At 48.3% G+C, this 20,650-nt stretch overlaps 1 protein-coding gene and 1 non-coding gene across 2 annotated transcripts in view; both read right to left on the bottom strand.

The window, feature by feature from the left end:
* EVC2 (EvC ciliary complex subunit 2) overlaps positions 1-20,650 on the bottom strand; it is a 142,424-nt gene that overhangs the window by 34,314 nt on the left and 87,460 nt on the right. Inside the window, exons 12-14 of the mRNA XM_068975462.1 lie at positions 18,359-18,813; positions 13,679-13,883; positions 8,288-8,410 (exon numbers count right to left, since the gene is read on the bottom strand). Of these exons, the coding sequence (XP_068831563.1) occupies positions 8,288-8,410; positions 13,679-13,883; positions 18,359-18,813 (783 nt within the window). The remainder of the gene's footprint in view (positions 1-8,287; positions 8,411-13,678; positions 13,884-18,358; positions 18,814-20,650) is intronic.
* LOC138082502 (U6 spliceosomal RNA) lies at positions 20,081-20,187 on the bottom strand. Its single transcript, XR_011145129.1, has one exon. It is a non-coding gene; the product is annotated as a U6 spliceosomal RNA (small nuclear RNA).

Genomic DNA, 20,650 nt, shown 5'->3' with positions numbered 1-20,650 from the left:
CAGTGAATGAATAATGAATGGGTGAATGGTTATGTGGCAGACACGGCACAAAGACAGAGGGCATCATTAAGACAATACCAGAAATCATGGGTGAGCAGAAAATACAGTCTTGCCATTTTCATTTATATTTGAATGTCCCTAAAGATATATATGAGGTCTCCTGCATGGCAGGCAGATTCTTTACCATCTGAGCCACCAGGGAAGCCCAAAGATATATTTGAGAAATTTGTATATCAGTTCAGTTCAACCACTCAGTTGTGTCTGATTCTTTGCGACCCCATGGACTGCAGCATGCAAGGCTTCCCTGTCCATCATCAATTTCTGGAGCTTGCTCAAACTCATGTCCATCAAATCAGTGATGCCATCCAACCATCTCATCCTCTGTCATCCCCTTCTCCTCCTGCCTTCAATCTTTCCCAGGATCAGGGTTTTTTCCAATGAGTCATTGCTTCACATCAGGTGGCCAAAGTAATGGAGCTTTAGCTTCAGCATCAGCCCTTCCAATGAATAGTCCGGATTGATTTCCTTTAGGATTGACTGGCTTGATCTCCTTGCAGTCTAAGGGACTCTCAAGAATCTTCTCCAACACCACAGTTCAAAAGCATCAATTCCTCGGTGCTCAGCTTTCTTTATAGTCCAACTCTCACATCCATACATGACCACTGGAAAAACCATAGCTTTGACTAGACGGATATACTCTGTGCAAAACCAGCAACAGAACACACCAAATATGAACTGAAATAGTCTTCATTTCTGGATCTATCAAATAAAAATTGGCTAATAGAACAAAGAAATGAGCATCAAGAGACCTGTGCTTTAGGCTTTATTCCACCACTCCACAGCTATGTGATCTTGGACAGGCCTCTCCACCTTTCTGAGTTTCAGTATTCTTACCTGTGAAATGGAAATAGTAAGAGTCGCTCTACTCGATTTACTACAGAGGGGTGTGGGATACACACAGAGGTTCCAAGATCATTTGAAATATCAAGAGACTGAGAAGAACCTAAATGTCTTTTAACTGAGCATCAGTTAAGTCATGTAGGGTTCATTCATATCATGAAATGCTATACTGAAGAAAAAAGCAACGAGGAAACTGTCATGTACTGATACGAAAAATTTTGAAATTCCAGGGTTAAGTAAAAAAGCAGAGATGATAGACAGATGATAGATGGACATAGAGATAACAGATAGACATAGATAGATAGATGAACACAGAGAAACAGCTCCATAGACAGCTAGATAGATCTATTTCTAATGGCTGGAAAGTAAAAATGAGCCACATAGTTTGTGCTATGTTTTCTACTCTGCTCTATGGACTGGCCCAGGCATTAAAGCAGGAGAAAGAAGCCACGTTCTCTGTCCTGGTCAAGGCATTCCACAAGTAAAACCTTGGCCAGAGGCCACTATGAGTGGCAGCCTTCCAGCCCTACAGACTGATCAACTGCCCCAAGCTCTTGAGAGTCTCCTGAAGTTCAAGGTGCATGTGTGTGTGTGCTAAGTTGCTTCAGTCCTGTCCAACTCTTTGTGACCCCATGCACTATAGCCCACCAGTCTCCTCTGTCCATGGAATTCTCCACACAAGAATGCTGGAGTGGGTTGCCGTGTCCTTCTCCCGGGGATTTTCCCAATCAAGGGATCAAACCTGTGTCTCTCAGGTCTAAGCTGCATTGGCAGGTAGGTTCTTTACCACTAGCACCACCTGGGAAGCCCAGGGTAGATGCTCAAATGTCCCTTTACCAGGTGGGCACGTGCCTCTGAGCTGCCTCCCTTGATTGCCCTCCAGGACACGGTAACAGCACTGACATGATGGACCCCTGCAGAGAAGAGCTCTGACCATCAGTCAAACCCACCTTGGAACCTTATTCTTGCCGAGGTGTCTGGTGTCCCCAGAGAAGAACCCAGCTCTTGATTGGGGCTGGGACTGCAACTTTACCTCCGTCTCACACTTAGAAGCAGAAGGAAAAGAAGTGGAAAGTCTAAGACACAGCCCCCAACCCAAGAGCCAATGAGAGCAGAGGTCATGAGAGGAGGACCAACCAGCAGAGACCAACTTCCAGAAGCACTAATGTATATATCCTGCAAAGGAGTCTCTACAAAGTGCCTAAATCCCGACAATGTTCCCCTAAAAGGTCCAAGCTTCTCAGTGCAGTCTTCCAGGCCCCTCACGGTCCGGGTCCTGCCTGCCTCCTAGTGCTCCTTTCTCCAAATCTAACAGAAAATTCTCAGCCTTTCTGAGGACAAACAAAGCCACAAGTAACCCTCAGTAAATTCCAGACACGTGTTATCATATACACTTTGTTCTCTAATACATACTAAGAGTAGAAACCAATAACAAAAGGATAAGGTTTCTTTTTTTTGAAGGATCTGTTAAAATTAAAAATCAGTCACCAAAAGATAAGTTAAAAAGTCTGGCCCTGGCCATGGCAGAAGAACGGGAAACAAATCTACTCATGAACCAGATTTGCTTTCCCACAAGTAGATAATTTCCCTCAGGGTGGTGACGACTTCGCCTTCCAATGCAAGGGGTGCGGGTTCCATCCCTGGTGGGGGAGTTAAGATGCCACATGCCTCACAGTCATAAAACCAAAACAAAACAGAAGCAATATTGTAACCAATTCAATAAGGACTTTAAAAATGGTCCACATCAAACAAATCTTTTTTAAAAACTAGACAAACCACGTTATGAAACAGTTTTCAGACTCAACAATGGGAAGCACAGGACTGGGATTCTTGAGAGGAAAGGAAACAGACAAAGGTGAGCCCCACGGCCGCTCCAGGTTCCAGCCTGAATGCAGTTCCTGGGACCCAAACGGATGTAGTGGGAAGCACAGGGGGAGACCAGCAGTCTCGGTAGCTTCAGAAAACAGAAGCACAGTTTGCGAGGCCACTGCGTCTAGAATCTGTGGAGCAGAGTTCCAAGGAAGAGGAAGCTGCCCAGAGAGAGGAAGAGATCCAGAGATTTGCAGGAGTGACCTCAAAGCTCTGGCTGAGTACTGTGCATGCTTGAAAAACAAACCCCATGCCAGGCTGGGGAAAGAACCATCAGAAATAAGAGGCAGAACCATTGCTGGAGCTCACACAGAGCTAGGAAGAGTTTGTGTTCCCAGTACCCAGAATGAAAGACCCCATAACACCCAACGCAGCAGGTCGAGTTCTAAGAAGGGTGTTGCCTCAGCAGCGGGAATAACCTTAGCCCTCGACTAAAGCCAGCTCTGGACCCAGCCTAATAAGGCAAGTCTTGAAAGGACAAAATGAATCCCAATATATGTACATGTCAAAACTCCAACAGTAATAAAGAAAATACAAAAGCCAGTACCTAACATGTAGAATCTACAATGTTTAACATCCAATAAAAAGTTACCATGCGTGCAAAGAAGCATGAAAATATGATTCATAATCTAGAGAAAAATCAACCAATGGAAATGAGAGCATTGATAGAATAACCAGACAAGGACACAAACTGATAAGAAAAATAATTGAGGTGTAAGGATCAGAAGGGAGGTTACGAAACTGTGATTATTTGCATACAGTATGAATTACTATGGGTTTCTCAGGCGGTGCTAGTGGTAAGAACCTGCCTGGCAGTGCAGGATATGTAAGAAACACTGGTTCGATCCCTGGGATCTCCTAGATCTCCAGGAAGATCTCCTGAAGAAGGGAATGGCAACCCACTCCAGTATATTCTTGCTTGGGAAATCCCATGAACAGAGGAGCCTGGCAGGCTACAGTACATAGTATTGTAAAGAGTCGGACATGAATGAAGCAACTTAGCACAAAAATTGTTAGGCAAAAAATCAGTAGAATCAACAGACACATGCTCACAACCATCCCAAGAGGTAGGTGCGTCTGCCATCACACTTGGAAGATGAGCACACTAGGGAGGACACAGAGTGGTTGAGCAACTTGTTCAAAGTCACACAGCTAGAAAGTGGCAGAGCCAGGACTTGCACTCAGCAGTGTGGCTCTGGAGACAGAAGAAGGAAGTCTGGAAAGACTGTTAAAAATTGGTAACACTTTTTTACAACAGCATAAAATAAGCCCCAAACATAATTAAAAATAGGTCATCATTCACAATTGCAACCAAACCTGTAACACATCAGGGAATCACCATAAGGAATACACAAGACCTTAGGTATATGTGACCCTAGAATTTGTCACCTAAGCTTAAAGTATAAGGGAAAGCTGATGGGAATAGACATGGGGGTGAAGGGGAGACTGGAACTGTCCCAAGCATATCGAGATGGAGGTTCACCCTATATAATGGAAACAGATGTAAAATCTATTAAAGATCCTAAAAAAAGGTCCACATAAAATAAGAAACATTCCAACTTTTTGGAGAAGAAGACAATTCTCAAGTGAGCCTCTAATTTTAGTTCAACCTCAACAGAGATTTCTTTTGGAACTTGGTTGACTTATTCTAAAATATACACGCCCCCTGCACCAACATCTCCCAGGTTGAAAGTCTGCATCTGTGCATTTGTAATGAGCCCATCAGAAGGACCAGGTATCTGTGGAGGGTCACGGGTGTACTCCAGACACCCTGGACAGCTCCTCTGACCAGAGTTAACACCTTACTCTAATAACCTCTCTACTGGACAGAAAAGGTGGGCAGGTAGGAAGCCAACATTCATCCCTCTGCTGGTCTCTCTTTTCCTCTCTGAATCAGTCACACAGCTCTTTCCAAATGAGTCACACTCCCCTCATTCAAGGCAGAGCTCAGGGTAGTCAGGGGGGCTTTCATGTGAAAGAAAGAGGCAAACTTCTAAACGCTCTGTGCACCAATTGCCTGCTCATCTAAAACTGAACGTCTCAAGAGCAGGATCCTAGAACAGGGCCAGGCCCAGAGAAAAGGCCACAAAATGTTTCTTACAGGAGGAGGTGAAGGGGCCGAGGAAAAGGGGAAAGCCAAGGAGGTCAAGGAAAAGAAAAAAGATGGAAGCAAGGGAGGGGATTTCAGGAGGAGGATCAACAAGTCCTGCTGGGAGACGGAAGCCTCCTTGCAGTCACTACAAGCCCAGCCCCGTGACAGGAAGGGCACAGGTGATGGAGACAGACGTGCCTTTTGGAAGCCCCAGCTCAACCCCTCCCTGATGGCATGACCTTGGGTAATCCCCTCAGCCTTTCCAGACAGAAGAGTCCCAACCAGGGACATAGCGATCTGGGGCTGAGGGTGGGGGGATATCTGATGCAGATTCTATTTAAGAAAGGGGGTGCCCGCCAGCTGCTCCCAGCCTGCTCTGCAGCCCCAGCCGTGAAGCCGTGGTCCCCCTGGGGACACCCGGGTGCCAGCCAGGCCAGGGATTGACCATGGGTCTTGGGACAGTGGTCAACAACCCCCTAGCTCCATCTAGACAGCTGCACGAGCTTAGAGGGGCTTCCCAGCGCTGAAACAAGATCAAACAACTCTCAGCTGTTGGCATACCACACTCCTCCTCCCCCGACCCAAGTGCTGTCATTTCTCTGCAATTACCCTGCAATAAAAAATCTGAACAACGGCCGCTTGGATGCTGAGATGTGGCCGATCAATTTCGGGAGGAACATCAAAGCCGCGTACTGGGGAGTGCCTATTTTACTGGCACTGAAACAGCCATTTGTGAAGATGGCCTGTCGTGAAAGGTCACAGCTGACAAGTGACTCTTGGCCGCCTTTCTCTGTGAGCCTGGGATCGGGTGGTCTATGAGCTGCCCCATCACTGGGAGAAATGGCCACGGAGCCCACTCCAAAGGTAAAAAGCACCTTTCAGCCCACTGCTCCTCACAAACTGGTGGGCTATTACTGTCTCTCTCTATATTTAACAGATGTGGGCGCCAAAGTGTGCTCATCCAACATTGCACAACTGCAGGAAATAACTGTGTTCTGTGAGAATATTCCGTCGGTCCTGAAGACGAAGATGAGATAGAGCTTTAAAATGTTGGGCCCACCACCCCCTAGTTACAGAAACTCAGGTGAACTCAGTTGGAGACTCAGTTTCCACATCTGTAAAATAGGGATATGGATCATTCCTATTTCTTAGGGAAGTCAGGAGGGGTAAAGCCTATGGAATGAATGAGAAACAGGTTAGAATGGTAGATGTACGTGGGGTCAGGGGAACTCAGGGAAGGTGGGCTGCTGCGTCTGGCTCAGGAAACCTGGGGAACTTCTAACCCCGTCCTTCACTGTCTCTCTCCTCCTTCTTCAGTGCTGATGAGACGCAGCCTGTCTTCCTAGCCAACACTTGAGATCCTTCCACCACAAATCTGCTCCCACACCCCCTTGGTAGACCCCACACTCCAGCAAACCAGCTTTTGTATGGGGCTACAGGCTCTCTGGGCTCCTCCAAACCTGCACTGTGTCCTTGGCTATGCCTCAGACCACCCATTACTCCCACCAAACCAAACCCTAAGTTATTCTTCTCCGACAATATCCACCTTATGTTTGACGTGCATGCATGCATGCTAAGTCACTTCAGTTATGTCTGACTCTTTGGGACCCTATGGATTGTAACATGCCAGGCTCCTCTGTCCATGGGATTCTCCAGGCAAGAATATGGAGTGGGTTGCCATGCTCTCCTCCAGGGGATCTTCCCAACCCAGGGATTGAACCCGAGTCTCCTGAGACTGCTGCACTGCAGGCAGATTCTTTTACCACTGAGCCACCAGGGAAGCCCCCTGAAGTCTGACAGTGGGTCCCAAACCAGTGTGCATTGGGGGAAATGTCTTGCCATACCTGCCATGTTGCTAGTTCCTCCATGTAGCCCCTGCCCACTCCACCCCTTTCCTGTTCCCCTCCTGGGTGAACTGGGAATCCGCTGGGCAGGCTTGGCTCAGCTCTGCTCTGGAGCCCCATTCCTGCTCCTCCAGGAAGCCTGCCCCCACGACACCCCAGGGATGCCTCAGATTGGTCCATTTAATTCTGGGGTGTTTAGCAAGCCCATTTGGCTCTCTTATAATTTCTAGCTTCTGAATTAGCCTTGAACAGTAAGACAGATGGTATTTCCACATGTACCTGCCTTAGTCTTTGTCTCATGTCTCAATAGTACACGAGTGGGAATAAGGGTGCTACCACTTGGTCTCATAGGACATCAGCAACCTGGCACACCGGGAAGGGGCCTGACCTTGCCAGAGCAGGTGCTATGGCTCTGCCAGATGATGCATTTGTGTTCTGAGAAATACAGTTTAAAAATAATAATAGTTTTTAATAATAATTAAATTTTATTTCATTTAATAATAATTAAATTTATTTCATTTAATAATAATTAAATTTCATTTCATTTAATAATTAAATTTTATTTCATTTAATAATAATTAAATAATAAATTGAATAATACTAAAATTTTAATAATTAAAAAAATAATAATACTTTTAAAACTTAGGCAAAGGACCTGTGGGACAGAAGGTAGGAACAAAAACAGCAGCTCTAGAATACGGTCCATACATCCACTCACTGACACACTCCTCCGGGCGCCTGCCCTTACTGGGGGAGGTGGCAGGCACCCCAGCAGTGACAACGTGGTGTCGACTCCTAAATGTCACCTCCTCAGAGACACCTGACCTGACCCTCCGACCCACTGCTGATTCTACTTCCCTCTCACCATCCCCCTGCCCGTCACTATCACAGCATCTTATTCATTTCTTTAACCGCGCTGACCACAGTCTTGCATTTTAAGGGCTTTCTGTCTAGAATGTGCATCCCTGAGAGCGGGGACCACCCAAGGGATCATGGTCCCTTCAGCATCCCAGTGGATGAAGGCACAGCGTGAGGCATGCTGGGACAGGAAAGGGAGCTGGTTGGGGTGGCAGGGGTGGGGAGGGGTGAGAGGGAAAGTGGGTGTTCCAGGAAGGCTTCCTGGAAGAAGGGGCACCTGAGGACAGCTGAGGACAAAGTTGAAGGTAAAGAAAGGCAGAAAGGTAAATCCAGGAAGAGGGAAGGACAGGTAAGCAGCATGTGGTCGTACGTGGTGTACAGACAAACCAAAGCCTCACTGGAGAGATGAAGAAGGGGAGCTGGAGAGGGAGGTCAGGCTGCAGGCAAGATATACGGGAGACAGAGGGAAACAGCACGAGTGAACCCCTCAGCACCGAGCCAGGGGGAAGCCCAAAGGACACACCTGAGACCTCTGGGTGGAGAAGTAGAGGAAAAGTGTTCCAGGCAGAAGGAGCAGGAGGAAAAGCATGGTGCCCACGTGCAGGAGCACGGCGTGAAAGCCGGGTGCAGGATGGAGGCAGATACTCACAGCACCCGAGGATTCTGTATGCCCTCAAACCGGGCAGCGGCCAGCCCTGTGATGAGTGGCAGGGGAAACACTGACCTTTTCAACCAGGTCTTCGGGAGCCTGTTCCTCAAACAGCTGAATTTTATCTTCAATGCACTTCTTCAAAAGATCTATCTTGCTTCTGCTCTTGGAGCGTGGCTTTCTGGCCTTGGACTGTGGCTGGAGTAGGGAGAAAACATGGGTGAGAAAGTGATCGCCAGCAGGCGGGGGCAGCCCTCGATCTCTTCAAGCCCAGAGAGGCTCCTGCAGCTCTCTGCAGCGCACAGCTATCTTAGCCAGAGATGGGTGGAGAAATGAAGCCTTTCTTGGAAGGAGCTCTGATCACTGGCCATTGGTCTTGGTGTACTCTGGGGGCTCATCCCACCAAGGGGAGGAGAAGGTTGCTTGTGGGCAGCAGATGGACAGAGACACTCTCAGAGGGTCAGAGAGCGCCATGAAGACAAGGCGATGGAATGAGCGTGCTGGCTGGGGATGGGGACATGTCTGCAGAGGTGTATGGCTGCCGAGGACATCTGCATGCGTCCATTCAAGGAAGCACTATGCTTGGGGGCCAGGGGGATGTTGACATAGACCATTCTCCTAGAATAGCAATCTGCACACCCTGCACACACATACTAGCTGCTCACAAATGTGAGGACATGACACTGCAGCCGAGCCTGGCAGGACAAGGTGTCAGGAGGGTGAAAATCTGGGAACAGACCCCAAAGATCTGAAGCCCTCAGCAAATGTGAGAGGGGTTAAGGAAGAGGTCGTGGTTGCTCAGTAAACTGATATTCAAGGAATGAATGAATGGGTCTAGCAGATGCTACAATCTCTGAGGCTCCGTTTCCATACCTATAAAACGGAGATAATAGCGCCTACCTCACAAGATTACTGCCAAAACAAAACACAAGGTAACACAAGTGTTAGTCGCTTAGTCGTGTCCGACTCTTTGTGACCCCGTGGCTCCTCTGTCCATGGGCTTCTCCAGGCAAGGATACTGGAGTGGGTAGCCATTCCCTTCTCCAGGGGATCTTCCCAGCCCAGGGATCAAACCCAGGTCTCCTGCAGTGCAGGTGGATTCTTTACTGAGCCTCCGGGGAAGCCCTTAAACCACATAAACATAACAACATAATATAACACACAAAACACAACGTCACACAGTGCAGCACAGCCTAACACACTGCAGTATAACACAGCAACAGGCCACATCTGTGACACAGCAGCGTGCTGTGACAACAGAAGGCACATAACATGAGAATGTGACGACAGGGCATGGCAGCACAGCCAACACAGCCCGGTGCAGCACAGCCGGATGGAGCACGACCACCGCAACGCAACGCACCCCACCTCAGAGGCTCAGCGCAGCATGTGGCCAGCGGCCACCCCCACGAGGGCGGAGGGCGGGTGCTTTGCGCTCCCTGGCTCACATGCCTGCCCTTGCTCCTCTCTTTCATTGCCATGAGCCCCCAGAGCCTGCTGTCAACCTGGACTCAGGCCTGTCCACTCTGCCCCGGCTCTCATGACCACGGTGATAATAGTAGAGGGGACCAGCATGTCCTCGGGGCTTGCCTTAGCCCACTCAGAGGAGGCCAGCACTGAAAGGAGAATTCACTGAGTTCAGATGCCCCATTTGACAGAGGCCAGGAGAACAGAATCAGTGGCCTCAGCCACATCACAGGAGCCCTGAGCACTCGACAGTGAGCCTCCTGACCCCTGAGCCCAATGTCTTTAAGTACTCAGGCTGGGCTCACTGACTCCATGAGTGAACTACAGTTTTCATCTCCTGTTCTAAAGGAGGTAAGACCACACTAAAAACGGAAATTGTGAGTCAGGGCCTCTGAGGAACAGAGCTGGCCTGGAGGGTAAGATCCTGAAACCTAGAGTGAGGATTGGCACTGGGAGGGGGTGAAGCCAGAGTGGGGCGGGGGGGGGGGGGTCTGATCATGTACACCTCTCTCAGCGCCCACGTGCTGTGATATCAAGTTGGTTGACCTTGGAAGGGGTACTGACATGAGGGAAATGGGAAAATGCTACAAATTAGGAACGATAAACTCCCATCCAGAGTCAGTTTACCAGCACATGGCTCATCAAGGGTCAGATTCAGTGGAACCTTGAGACCACAGTAGAACTTATATCCTGGCAGAAAGTGCCAAGGAAAGGCTTGGAGGAAGAGGAGGGAGCAATCTGACTTGCAAGTCTGTTAGAGTTTACGAGAGCCTCAGACACTCATTTGCCTCAGTCGTCGAAGAACCCTGGGAGGGGCCAGCTGATGTGTCAACCAGACGATTCTGCTCTTGTTTAGGGCGCTGAATCCAAATGGTGATCAACAGAGAAGAAACTGGAGGGCTACCTGGTGGTCAGAAGAAAGACCGAATGGGGAGGCCCAAGGGAATGGGGATGTATGGAGTACGATTAATTCTCTTCTACATATCAGTCTATCTAATGCCGAAGGCTGAAAACCAAGGAATTGATGCTTTCAAACTGTAGTGCTAAAGGAGACTCTTGAGAGTCCCTTGGACTGCAAGGAGATCCAACCAGTCCATCCGAAAGGAAATCAGTCCTGAATATTCATTGGAAGGACTGATGCTGAAGCTAAAGCTCCAATACTTTGGCCACCTGATGCAAAGAACTGACTCATTGGAAAAGACCCTGATGCTGGGAAAGATTCAGGACAAGAGGAGAAAGGGACAACAGAGGATGAGATGTTTGGATGGCATCACCGACTCAATGGACATGGGTCTGAGCAAACTCCAGGAGATGGTGAATGACAGGGAAGCCTGGCATGCTGTAGTGCATGGGGTCACAAAGAGTCAGACTCAACTTAGCGAGTGAACAGTTCCCACAGTATTAATCTTCATTATACTCATTTTATAGATGAAAAAATGATGTATAAGAAAAATAAGGCTATAATAAATAAGATAAAATATGAATTAAAAAAACTTTTAGGTGCGAGCTCCCAGCTCGCTTGCCTGCAGGTAACTCACCCACACCCCCAGGCTGGCAGGGGAGGAAGGCCTGGTGATGGAGTGGCTCCTGGGGTGCCCTCCCATGTCTGCCCGCCGTGATGTTCTTCTCGAGGTGCTGCTGGTAAAGACAGCCAGGCTCAGCCAACTGCAGGCTCTATCCCTCACCTCCGCCCCTGCATCTCTACAGGGTTTCCAGGGAGCAACCTTAGGTCCAGGGCAGATGCTCTGGCCCTCTGGGACACAAGGCCAATTCAATTTCAAAATCCAGCACTTTGAACAGCTTACAGTCAGACACTAAATTCCTGCTGGGATCGGCCCTTGGTCCAGCTCAAAAGCCGAGGAAACACACTTCAGTTCAGTTATGTGGAAACTTTTTTTTTTAATTAACTGTTCCAAAACCTTTTACACATTTTTGGGTATAACCTGTCCCTAACTCTGTAAGTATCACCATTTTATATATCTTGCAACATTCTAATAAGAGAAATATAAAAAAATAAAATAAAAACCCACTTCAAAAAAAATCATAATGTTTTTGAAAAACTATTTTCATGTATTTATTTACTTAGGCTGTGCTGCAGAGCCTCTGGGATCTTAGTTCCCCAACCAGGAATGGAACCCAAGGCCCCTTCAGTGGAAGCATCGAGATCTAACCACTGGACTGCCAGGGAATTCTCAATCCACTATTTTTTTTTTAATGTGCATACTAAGTCATCATGTCTAGCTCTTTGCGACCCCGTAGACTGTAGCCCACCAGGCCCCTCTGTCTGTGGAATTTTGTAGGCAAGAATACTGGAGTGGGTTGCCATTTCCTCCTCCAGGGGATCTTCCCGACCCAGGGACTGAACCCGAGTCGTTTATGTCTGCTGCCTCAGCAGGCGGATTCCTCACCACTAGCGCCACCCGGGAAGCCTTTTTTTCTAATGTGAAATGATGTAAAATCTTCCAAGTCGGTTCTGTTCACTGATTTTATTCAGAAAGGATGTGGCTGCATTTTTTTTTTCTCCTCAAGGAGAAGCACTGGGTTTAAAGTCAGAAAGCACCAGCTCCAAGACCAGTCCTTCCACTCTGTCCTACCTCAGTCAATTAATTCACTTTTCCTCTCGGTCAGTTTTCTCATCTGTAACATGGGGACAGAACATCTACTCCCGGCCCTGCTGAGTTAACCACAGCTGAGTTAACAGACGTGTAAGTGATGCGAAATGCTTTCAACCTCAATGTGATAGCACCTCAAGGGAAGCCCCCCACACTCTGCCCACATCTGGTGGTTGGTTGGTTCAGTCAATAACACTCACTGCACACCTACTATGCGCCAGGCACATTCTAGATGCTGGGATGGAGTGAATGGGAACTACACACAGGGAGCTTGTTGGTGGGGGCGGTGGTGCACAGACCGTGAGTACACTGAGTAACCAGGACATTCCAAATAGCGATCAATTCTACGAAGAAGCAAGAACACAGCATTCTGGATGCCTGAGGAGGTGATGACTTTGGATAGTGCTCAGGGAGGACCTCTGTGTAGATGACATCTGAACTGAGATGTGAAGAAACAGCAAAGAGTTGGCCCTGTGATATTCCTGACAGAGGAAACAGCAAGTTCAAAGGCCTTGTAGAGGCCAGGTTCCCCAGAGGCAGAGCCAGAGACAGCAGGGACTGGGGTGAATGCTGTTTCCTGAGAGAGGAGTTCAGAGCAAGCCACAGGAGGTGTGGGAACCAGGACCAGAGGAGGAAAGGGCTAGGTAAGGTGGGGGCTCTGGCCTTGACTGGCCCACGGAGGGCTCCAGAGTAAACCCAGCACCCAAGAGCTGCCTCTCCGTGGCACATAACAGGTGCTCACTGTAGGTAGGTCAGGGCTTTCCCGGTGGCACGAGTGGTAAAAACCACACCTGCCAATGCAGAAGACTCAGGTTCAATCCCTGGGTCAGGAAGACCCCTGGAGGAGGGCATGGCAGCCCACTCCAGTATTCTTGCCTGGAGAACCCCGTGGACAGAGGAGCCTGGCGGGCTACAGTCCATGGGGTTGTAAAGAGTCAGACACGCCTGAAATGACTTAGCCCACACAGGCATCTGTCAATCACCCTCCAAGCTCTGGGATCAGAGATGCCCTTTTCCACCTGAGCTGCAGTGAGCATCTTCCTCATGCCACTTACACAAGCCTCCTGCGTGGGTCAGTGGCTGTGGCTAAGGGAGGGAGCAGGAGGGAGAGTCACCTCTCAGGCCGGGTGGCTCCCACCACCAAGGGCAATCAACGCCCAGGAGAGGGGTGGACCTGTTAACCATGAGTGCTGGAGACTCACAACTGCTGGTGGACAGTGCTAAGGCAGGTACCAGGGTGTCCACTACAGAACTTAAGGCAGTTCCGGGAATGCCCAATGCTGGCATGGCGAGGGCTGAGGGCGGCAGTGGAGCTGGATTATACAGCCTCAGCAGCTGGAGGAGGCCCTGCCTCTGCCAGCACGAGGCCCCGAGACGCCCATCCTACCTGCAGCTCAGGGGCGGCCACGGCCTGGTCCAGTTTCAGGAACTCTGCTTCTCGCCAAGCCGTCTGGAATCGTTGCAGCAGGACTCGGGCCCGGATTTTGGGGAGGGCCAAGCTCCTGTCCATCTGAGCGAAGCAGCCGTGAACTTCCTGCCTCATCCCAAGCAGCTCCTCTTCGGACAGAGAGAAGGCAGAAGAGCAGAGCTTCCTGGAAAAGCAAGAAGAGTGGTCTGTTCTTGAGGCGGGTTGTGCTGGGGATGGGGAAGTGGAAATTCAAAGCTCAAATTCCATTAGTCAAATCCATGTCCGGAAACACCCGCCATCTCCTGGATCAGGCATTCATTCCACAATGGTTTCTTCAGCACCTAGTATGTGTCATGTTGGTGTGTGTGTGTGTGCACGCTCAGTCGCTCCGTTGTATCTCTCTGTGACCCCCATGGACTGTAGCCCTCCAGGCTCCTCTGTCCAAGGGATTCTCCAATCAAGAATACTGGAGTGAGTTGTCATTTCTTTCTTCAGGGGATCTTCCCCACCCAGGGATTGACCCCGTGTTTCCTGCATTAGCAGACAGATTCTTTACCACTGAGCCACCATATTGCACTGGACATGGAACCATATCATCTGTTTGATTATTCTGGCAATGTCTGATCAGCACTGGCTGCAGAAAATACACTTTGCGGATGCTTTAAAATTTGGAAATACCTGCAGGACATTGCTGTGGGAGGCCAGGGCCGGGTCTATCAGGCCCAAATTTCCATGGAGGGGTGTGCAATTTCGGCTCAGCTAGAAAGTTCTCTCCTGGGAACAGAATAAGACTATCAGAGCTGATGTGGGCCCCCAGCCAGAAGTAGTCTGAAGGCCTCAAGCCCACAGGGTTTCATGGGACCCACCAATTTTTCTGAAGCACATAAGGAAACCACAGCTGCTCCTTTGTACCTTCCTTCATGGAAATCCTTGCCCCACATCTTTGCTGCTTATGTGGCCTCTAAGGTGAAAGTAATTCTGAAATGAATCGGAGTCTTTATTCTTCCCTGGGTGGCCTAGGGACTTTCCAGGTGGTGCCTAGCAGTAAAGAGTGTGCTTGCCCATGCAGGAGATGCAAGAGATGAGTGTTTGATCTTTGGGTTGGGAAGATTCCCTGGAGAAAGAAATGGCAATCCACTCCAGCTCTTCTTACCGGAGAATTCCATGGGCAGAGGAGCCTGGTGGGCTACAGTCTGTGAGGATACAAAGTGTCGGACACAACTGAACATGCACACATGTGCTGGGTGGTCTGGTCTTGATCCTCAACTAGGTAGGCACCAAGATATACAGAAACATGGGAGACTGTCTTTGCCCTGCAGGAGTTTAACATCCAGGCAGGAGTTTAGAAACAAGGTCTTAAAGACATGCTTTCCCTGGTAAAATATGCATCTTGATTAATTCTCACTTCCTCAGACCAGGTTTACAGCAACTTCATCCCGTTTGAAATCAGGAAACTTATAAAAACATGTTTCTGAACTATTGTGCAAAGTCATTTCTACTTAATGCCTCAGAAATAAAGGCTGAAACCTTTTAGAGTCTTAAATAAGCAAGTATATAAGCAGGACCCACATTGTGTGTACTGTGAGTTGGCCCTCTTTAACCCTAGGGAAAATCATAGAGGTTTTCTGATAGAAAAGTAAGATTTCTCTTTTCCTGTTTTATCAGCAGCGGCTTTAGTAATATTCCCTGCAAAATGGAACCAAATGAAGGCGAAGAAGGTGACCATCTGATAATGGGAATGTCAAGTCCAATCCACAGACTTTAAAGAGCCAGCCCAAACAGGTTGGATGGAGCAAAGAGACTTTGGTAAAATGCAGATTGAGCTGAATAATTACTGCTGAGAACAGCTTGTGCAAATAAGAAGTGACATTTAAGGGTCTGATTTGTATGGGCTTGGAGAAGACAGCATCTTGTTTGTTCAAGTCAACAAAAACTAACACAGACTGTAAGCTAAATAAGGACAGACCCATAAAAAAGAGAGAGATGAGAAAGAAGGGAGAGGTCACTTCATCCACACCAAGACACCCTCCCTCTCCACAACACCTGGGACCTCTCCTCGCTGGGTGCAGGGTCAGTCCCCAGGGAGAGCACTTAAGGAGGAGACACTGCATCACAGAATCCCGGAGGACCCTGCTCCATGGATGTCACTGCCATCAAGGAAGGAAGGGCGTTGCAGAATGACGCTCTGCTGTCTGGTGTCCCTGAAAGGGTTCAAGGAGAGCCCAGGCTTTGATGCAGGTGGAGAAGACCACAGATGTCAAGCAAGCAGCATGGGGCTCAAGAGAGGAGGTGGACAGACAGACTGAGCAGATATACTGGGAGGGACTCCTTCCCCTACCTGCCCCCCTGACCCCTAATACCCTCTCTATGACCCTATGTCAATAAGTGTGTAAATACTCAGTTGCTAAGTTGTGTCCAACTCTTTGCGATCCCCATTGACTCTAGCCCACCAGGCTTCTCTGTTCATGGAATTCTCCAGGCAAGAATACTGGAGTAGGTTGCCATTTCCTCCTCCAGGGGATCTTCCTGATCCAGGGATTGAACCCATGTATCCTGCGTCTCCTGCATTGCCAAGTGGATTCTTTACCACTGAGCCACCTGGGATGTCCTATGTCAATATAACCATTTCTAATCAAAAGAGCTGTAGATTCAGAATTGAAATTGCAGCTAAGATCCAAGTTAAACTACAGAATGGTCACACTGAGGAAAGAATGGTCAAAGGGCTTTGGTTTTGTTTATTTGCTTGAATAGGGTTTTCTGGATTGCTTTGTTCAAAGAGAAAGCAACTTGATGGAATATTGATTGGTGGGTCCATTGGTTTAAGGAAGTAGCACTAAGTTATAGCCAAATGCCCACAACTAACAGTTTCTATTACTCTAAATAAATAGACTAGGGAGGTGGGGGCTATTGTTTCTCTCCACTGTGCTGTTGGTGGGGCTTTTGATTTTGTTTCTCTGTGCAGTGAGACTGGTCTCCCCATTTCACACCCAGACAAGGACCCACCAAGCTGCTCACCACCCAGTCCTGCCTCCTCTCAGCACAGCACCAGTGGGTACGGTCCCCTCATCTCTGGCTCTGTACCAGCTCAGAGTCTACCACCCAAAAAGATCCTGATCCTCCACACGATCACCTGGTTAACTGCTCCTGCTTTGCTCATCACAATCATCTACCTGTGTGTCTGTTCTCCTCCTGATACTCTGAGTTCTTCCTACACAGGAATGATAGCAGGTACCTCTTACCATCCACTTATTTCTGATCAAAGGTTGTGTTAAAAGATTGACATACTTGCTCACACAACCCCTCGTCAATGCTGGGAGTTGGCATTTTGCTAGATGGTGATCTAATGGTCTAATCTAGAGTCACTTCCTTGTCCCTTGTCAGCTCAGCTTTTGTTTACAGGGGTTACCCTCCAACAATGTTGGAGATATAAACACCCTTAGTAGCCCCAGGGAGGGAATCCTGAGTGGTCTAAGGCAGGATTGGCAATCTGTGGCTTATGGACCAAATCTGGCCCACTGTTTTTTTTGTCAATAAAGTTCTATTGGAACACAGTCATGTTCATTTACAGATTGCCTGTAGCTGCTTTCATGCTGTGGCCAGAGTTGAATAGCTGCTACAGAACCATGTAATCCTCAAAGCCTAAAGAAAAAGTCTTAGCCCTCTGGTCTAAGACAATCATGGCCTTTTCAGCCTCCTAGCAGGTGAACAGTTGGGCATGGACTTATGATGTAGTCCTGCCCAATAGGATAGGGAAGATCAATGCCACAGATGTTAGAAAGAGATGATGTGTGTGACACCTGGAGCTGCAGCAGCCATCATGAAACCATGAAGAGATGAGCCCAAGGACCAAGGTAGCACATTGAGTATAGCAGAGCAGAAAGATGTTGAGGGCTGAATCCTTGATAGTATCACTGAGTCATGGAATCAGAACTAGAAAATTCACCTCCTGACTTCTTATAAAACACTTTCTTCACTTTCTAACAACCCAATAGTATCATGTGCTACTCAAAGCGCCATAAATGACAGAGCATTGTCATCCCATTCCACAGACAAGAAAGATGAGGCTCAGGGAGGTTAAGTAACTTGTCTACACTCAGACAGCTGGTGGTGGTGCTGGGATTTAAACCCAGATTTTTGGTCTACACCGCCCACATTTCATTCCTCTCTGTTGCCCCATGTGGGTGGTGTTTGAGGCTCCTCCAGTTTCCAATCTGATGTACCAGCCCCAAACAGCTGCCAAAGCTTTGCTGGCATCTATCATACAACCAAAGCCCCTCTTTATTTTAGTTCAGTTCAGTCGCTCAGTCATGTCTGACTCTTTACGACCCCCATGGACTGCAGCACACCAGGCCTCCTTGTCCATCACCAACTCCTGGAGTTTACTCAAACTCATGTCCATTGAGTTGGTGATGCCATGCAACCATCTCATCCTCTGTTGCCCCCTTCTCCTCCCGCCTTCAATCTTTCCCAGCATCAGGGTCTTTTCAAATGAGTCAGTTCTTCGCATCAGGTGGCCAAAGCCCCTCTTTGGGCCACATTAAATCTCAGTCTCAGGATCAGGTGTCATGTGTCTGGCTATGCCCATAACCAGCAGGTGGAATCCCTCCCCCACCAGTGGGAACAGAGGAGGAGGGGCGACACAGAGGGATTAAGACTCACGTGAAGATCAAGCGCTCCCAGTGTCTCAGCTCCGCCTGCTCCTCTGTGGAGGCCTCCAGCGCGTCGTCCTTCAGTCTCTGCCTCACACTCTGGACGCCCTCCTGGCCCCGGTCCCTCTCCTCGCCCTCCAGCCGCTCGGCCCGGGCCACCAGGTCCCTGCCGTGCTCCTCCAGGATCTGCTGCAGGAAGAGCCAGGGCACCCCGCGCTTGAGCAGCTCCTGGGTCATCCCTGAGTTCTGCAGGCGCCGCAGCTCCTCCGTGGCTTTCTCGGACAGCGAGAGGGTCAAGGCCCTGAGCTCGTCCAGGGCAGCCTGGTCCAGGCGCTCCTGCAGCTCCTCCAGGGCGGCGCTGTGCTCGGCCATCAGGCCCCGCCACTGGCCCAGGTACTGGCCGGCATCCTCAGCGGCCCCGGAGGCTTCAGCGATGGACAGCTGCTCCCTCCGCTGTTCCTTGTGCTGCCAGCAATTCCAGAGGGGACAATTAGCAGAGGGCGGGGCTTGGCTGGTACAGCCCTCAAGAAAACACTTTGGGATATAGCTGCAGGAGGCACAGAACATCAACAGCCCTTTCCCCAACTATTGCACATTTGGCAAATTATTCTTTAAAAAAAGGAACTGATGTTCTCAAAGACCAATGGAGAGAGCCAAAGTATGACAGCAGCGGAGGAGAAAGGAACTACCAAACGGTTACTTTGAATGAATGCTTTGCTCTTCTAAAACCAGCTGAGTTGAGAGTGTAGCGCTGACATATATACACCACCATGTGTAAAACAGACAGCCAGCAGGAACCTGCTGTGCAGCACAGGGAGCCCAGCCTGGCCCTCGAGGCTGACCTAGAGAGGCAGGCTGGGGCGTGGGGAAGGAGGCATATGTTTATATACACACACACTTATGGCTGAATCGCTTTGTTGTACAGCAAAAACCAACACAACTTTGTAAAGCAATTATCCTCAATTAAAAATTTAAAAATTATTGTAAATACTAGAAGAAATAAAAGGAAAAGCAACTAAATTTTTCTGCAAATAGGCCAACAGGAGAGAAATACTTTAAGAGTGTGTTCAGAGTTGGAAGGACTATTGATTTCTCCCCACGGTCAAGACTTAAACAATAAGAGAGGATGTTTCTATTAAGATTCTTTTTTTTTCTCTTGCCTCAGTCATTTTTTCTTTGGTTACGTTTGTGTTTTTCTCAATCAAAACAATTCTTTGACCTCTGGGATTAGCACCAGGGGCTGTGGAAAGGTGACTTCACTAAAGTTCTCAAGATTTCCTTATGAGTACATTAACTTTGGAAAAGGCAGTGTGTGTGCACATGTGCGTGAAGTTGCTTCAGTCGTGTCCAGCTCTTTGTGACCCTAAAGACCGTAGCCCACCAGGCTCCTCTGTCCATGGGATTCTGCAGGCAAGTATACTGGAGGGGGCTGCCATTTCTTCCTCCAGGGGATCTTCCCAAACCAGCGATCAAACCTAGGTCTCTTAGGTCTCCTGCACTGGCAGGTGTGTTCTTTACCACTGCCCCACCTGGGAAGCCCCAAACCAGTATAGCTGGCTTAAATTTATATTAATAGGAGTGATGGTATGCTTTAGAAATGTGGTAGATTAAATACACCAGTAACTCTCATTGTACGTGGTGTTCAGGATTAATGGCTAATTTTTTTTAATTGGAGTATAATTGCTTTACAGTGCTGTGTTAGTTTCTGCTGTACAACAATGTGAATCAGCTATAAAAAAAAAATCATGGAATGAATTTGCATGTCATCCTTATGCAGGGGCCATGCTAATCTTCTCTGCATCATTCCAATTTTAGTGTATGTGCTGCCGAAGCAACCACAAGACTCTATCTCCTTAACACATCCTCCCCAAAGGAGAATAGCACATAACTTGATTGAACTTTAGTAAAATGTGATCATCTTTATGTGTTTCAAAGAAGGATCCAGGGCATCTTTTTCCCACCTTCTTCACTTAAACAGTATTTTTTCTTTCTTGCTCTCACCTCCTGGACTAGACAAAATCTGCCTCTGTGTATATTAATCACAATATTCCTAAGGCAAGGGGTGGCAAATTGGATAATTCAAAGGCAAGATTTATGGTGAGGATCCAGGCAAAGGAAAAGGCTTAATTTGCTTCATCCAGCTGAACTTTAAGCATTGCCTCTTTTGTTTGAGGTTTCATGGCTTTTAAGTAAGTTAATAAAGCTGATAAATGTTCCCCCAAAAAAGAAAATTTGGAGAAGGAAATGGCAACCCTCTCCAGTATTCTTGCCTGGAGAATCCCATGGACAGAGGAACCTTGTG

This window comes from Capricornis sumatraensis, chromosome 7, assembly GCF_032405125.1.
Source record: "Capricornis sumatraensis isolate serow.1 chromosome 7, serow.2, whole genome shotgun sequence".
NCBI classification, from domain to species: Eukaryota; Metazoa; Chordata; class Mammalia; order Artiodactyla; family Bovidae; genus Capricornis; species Capricornis sumatraensis.
This window is presented reverse-complemented; position numbering and strand designations above follow the sequence as displayed.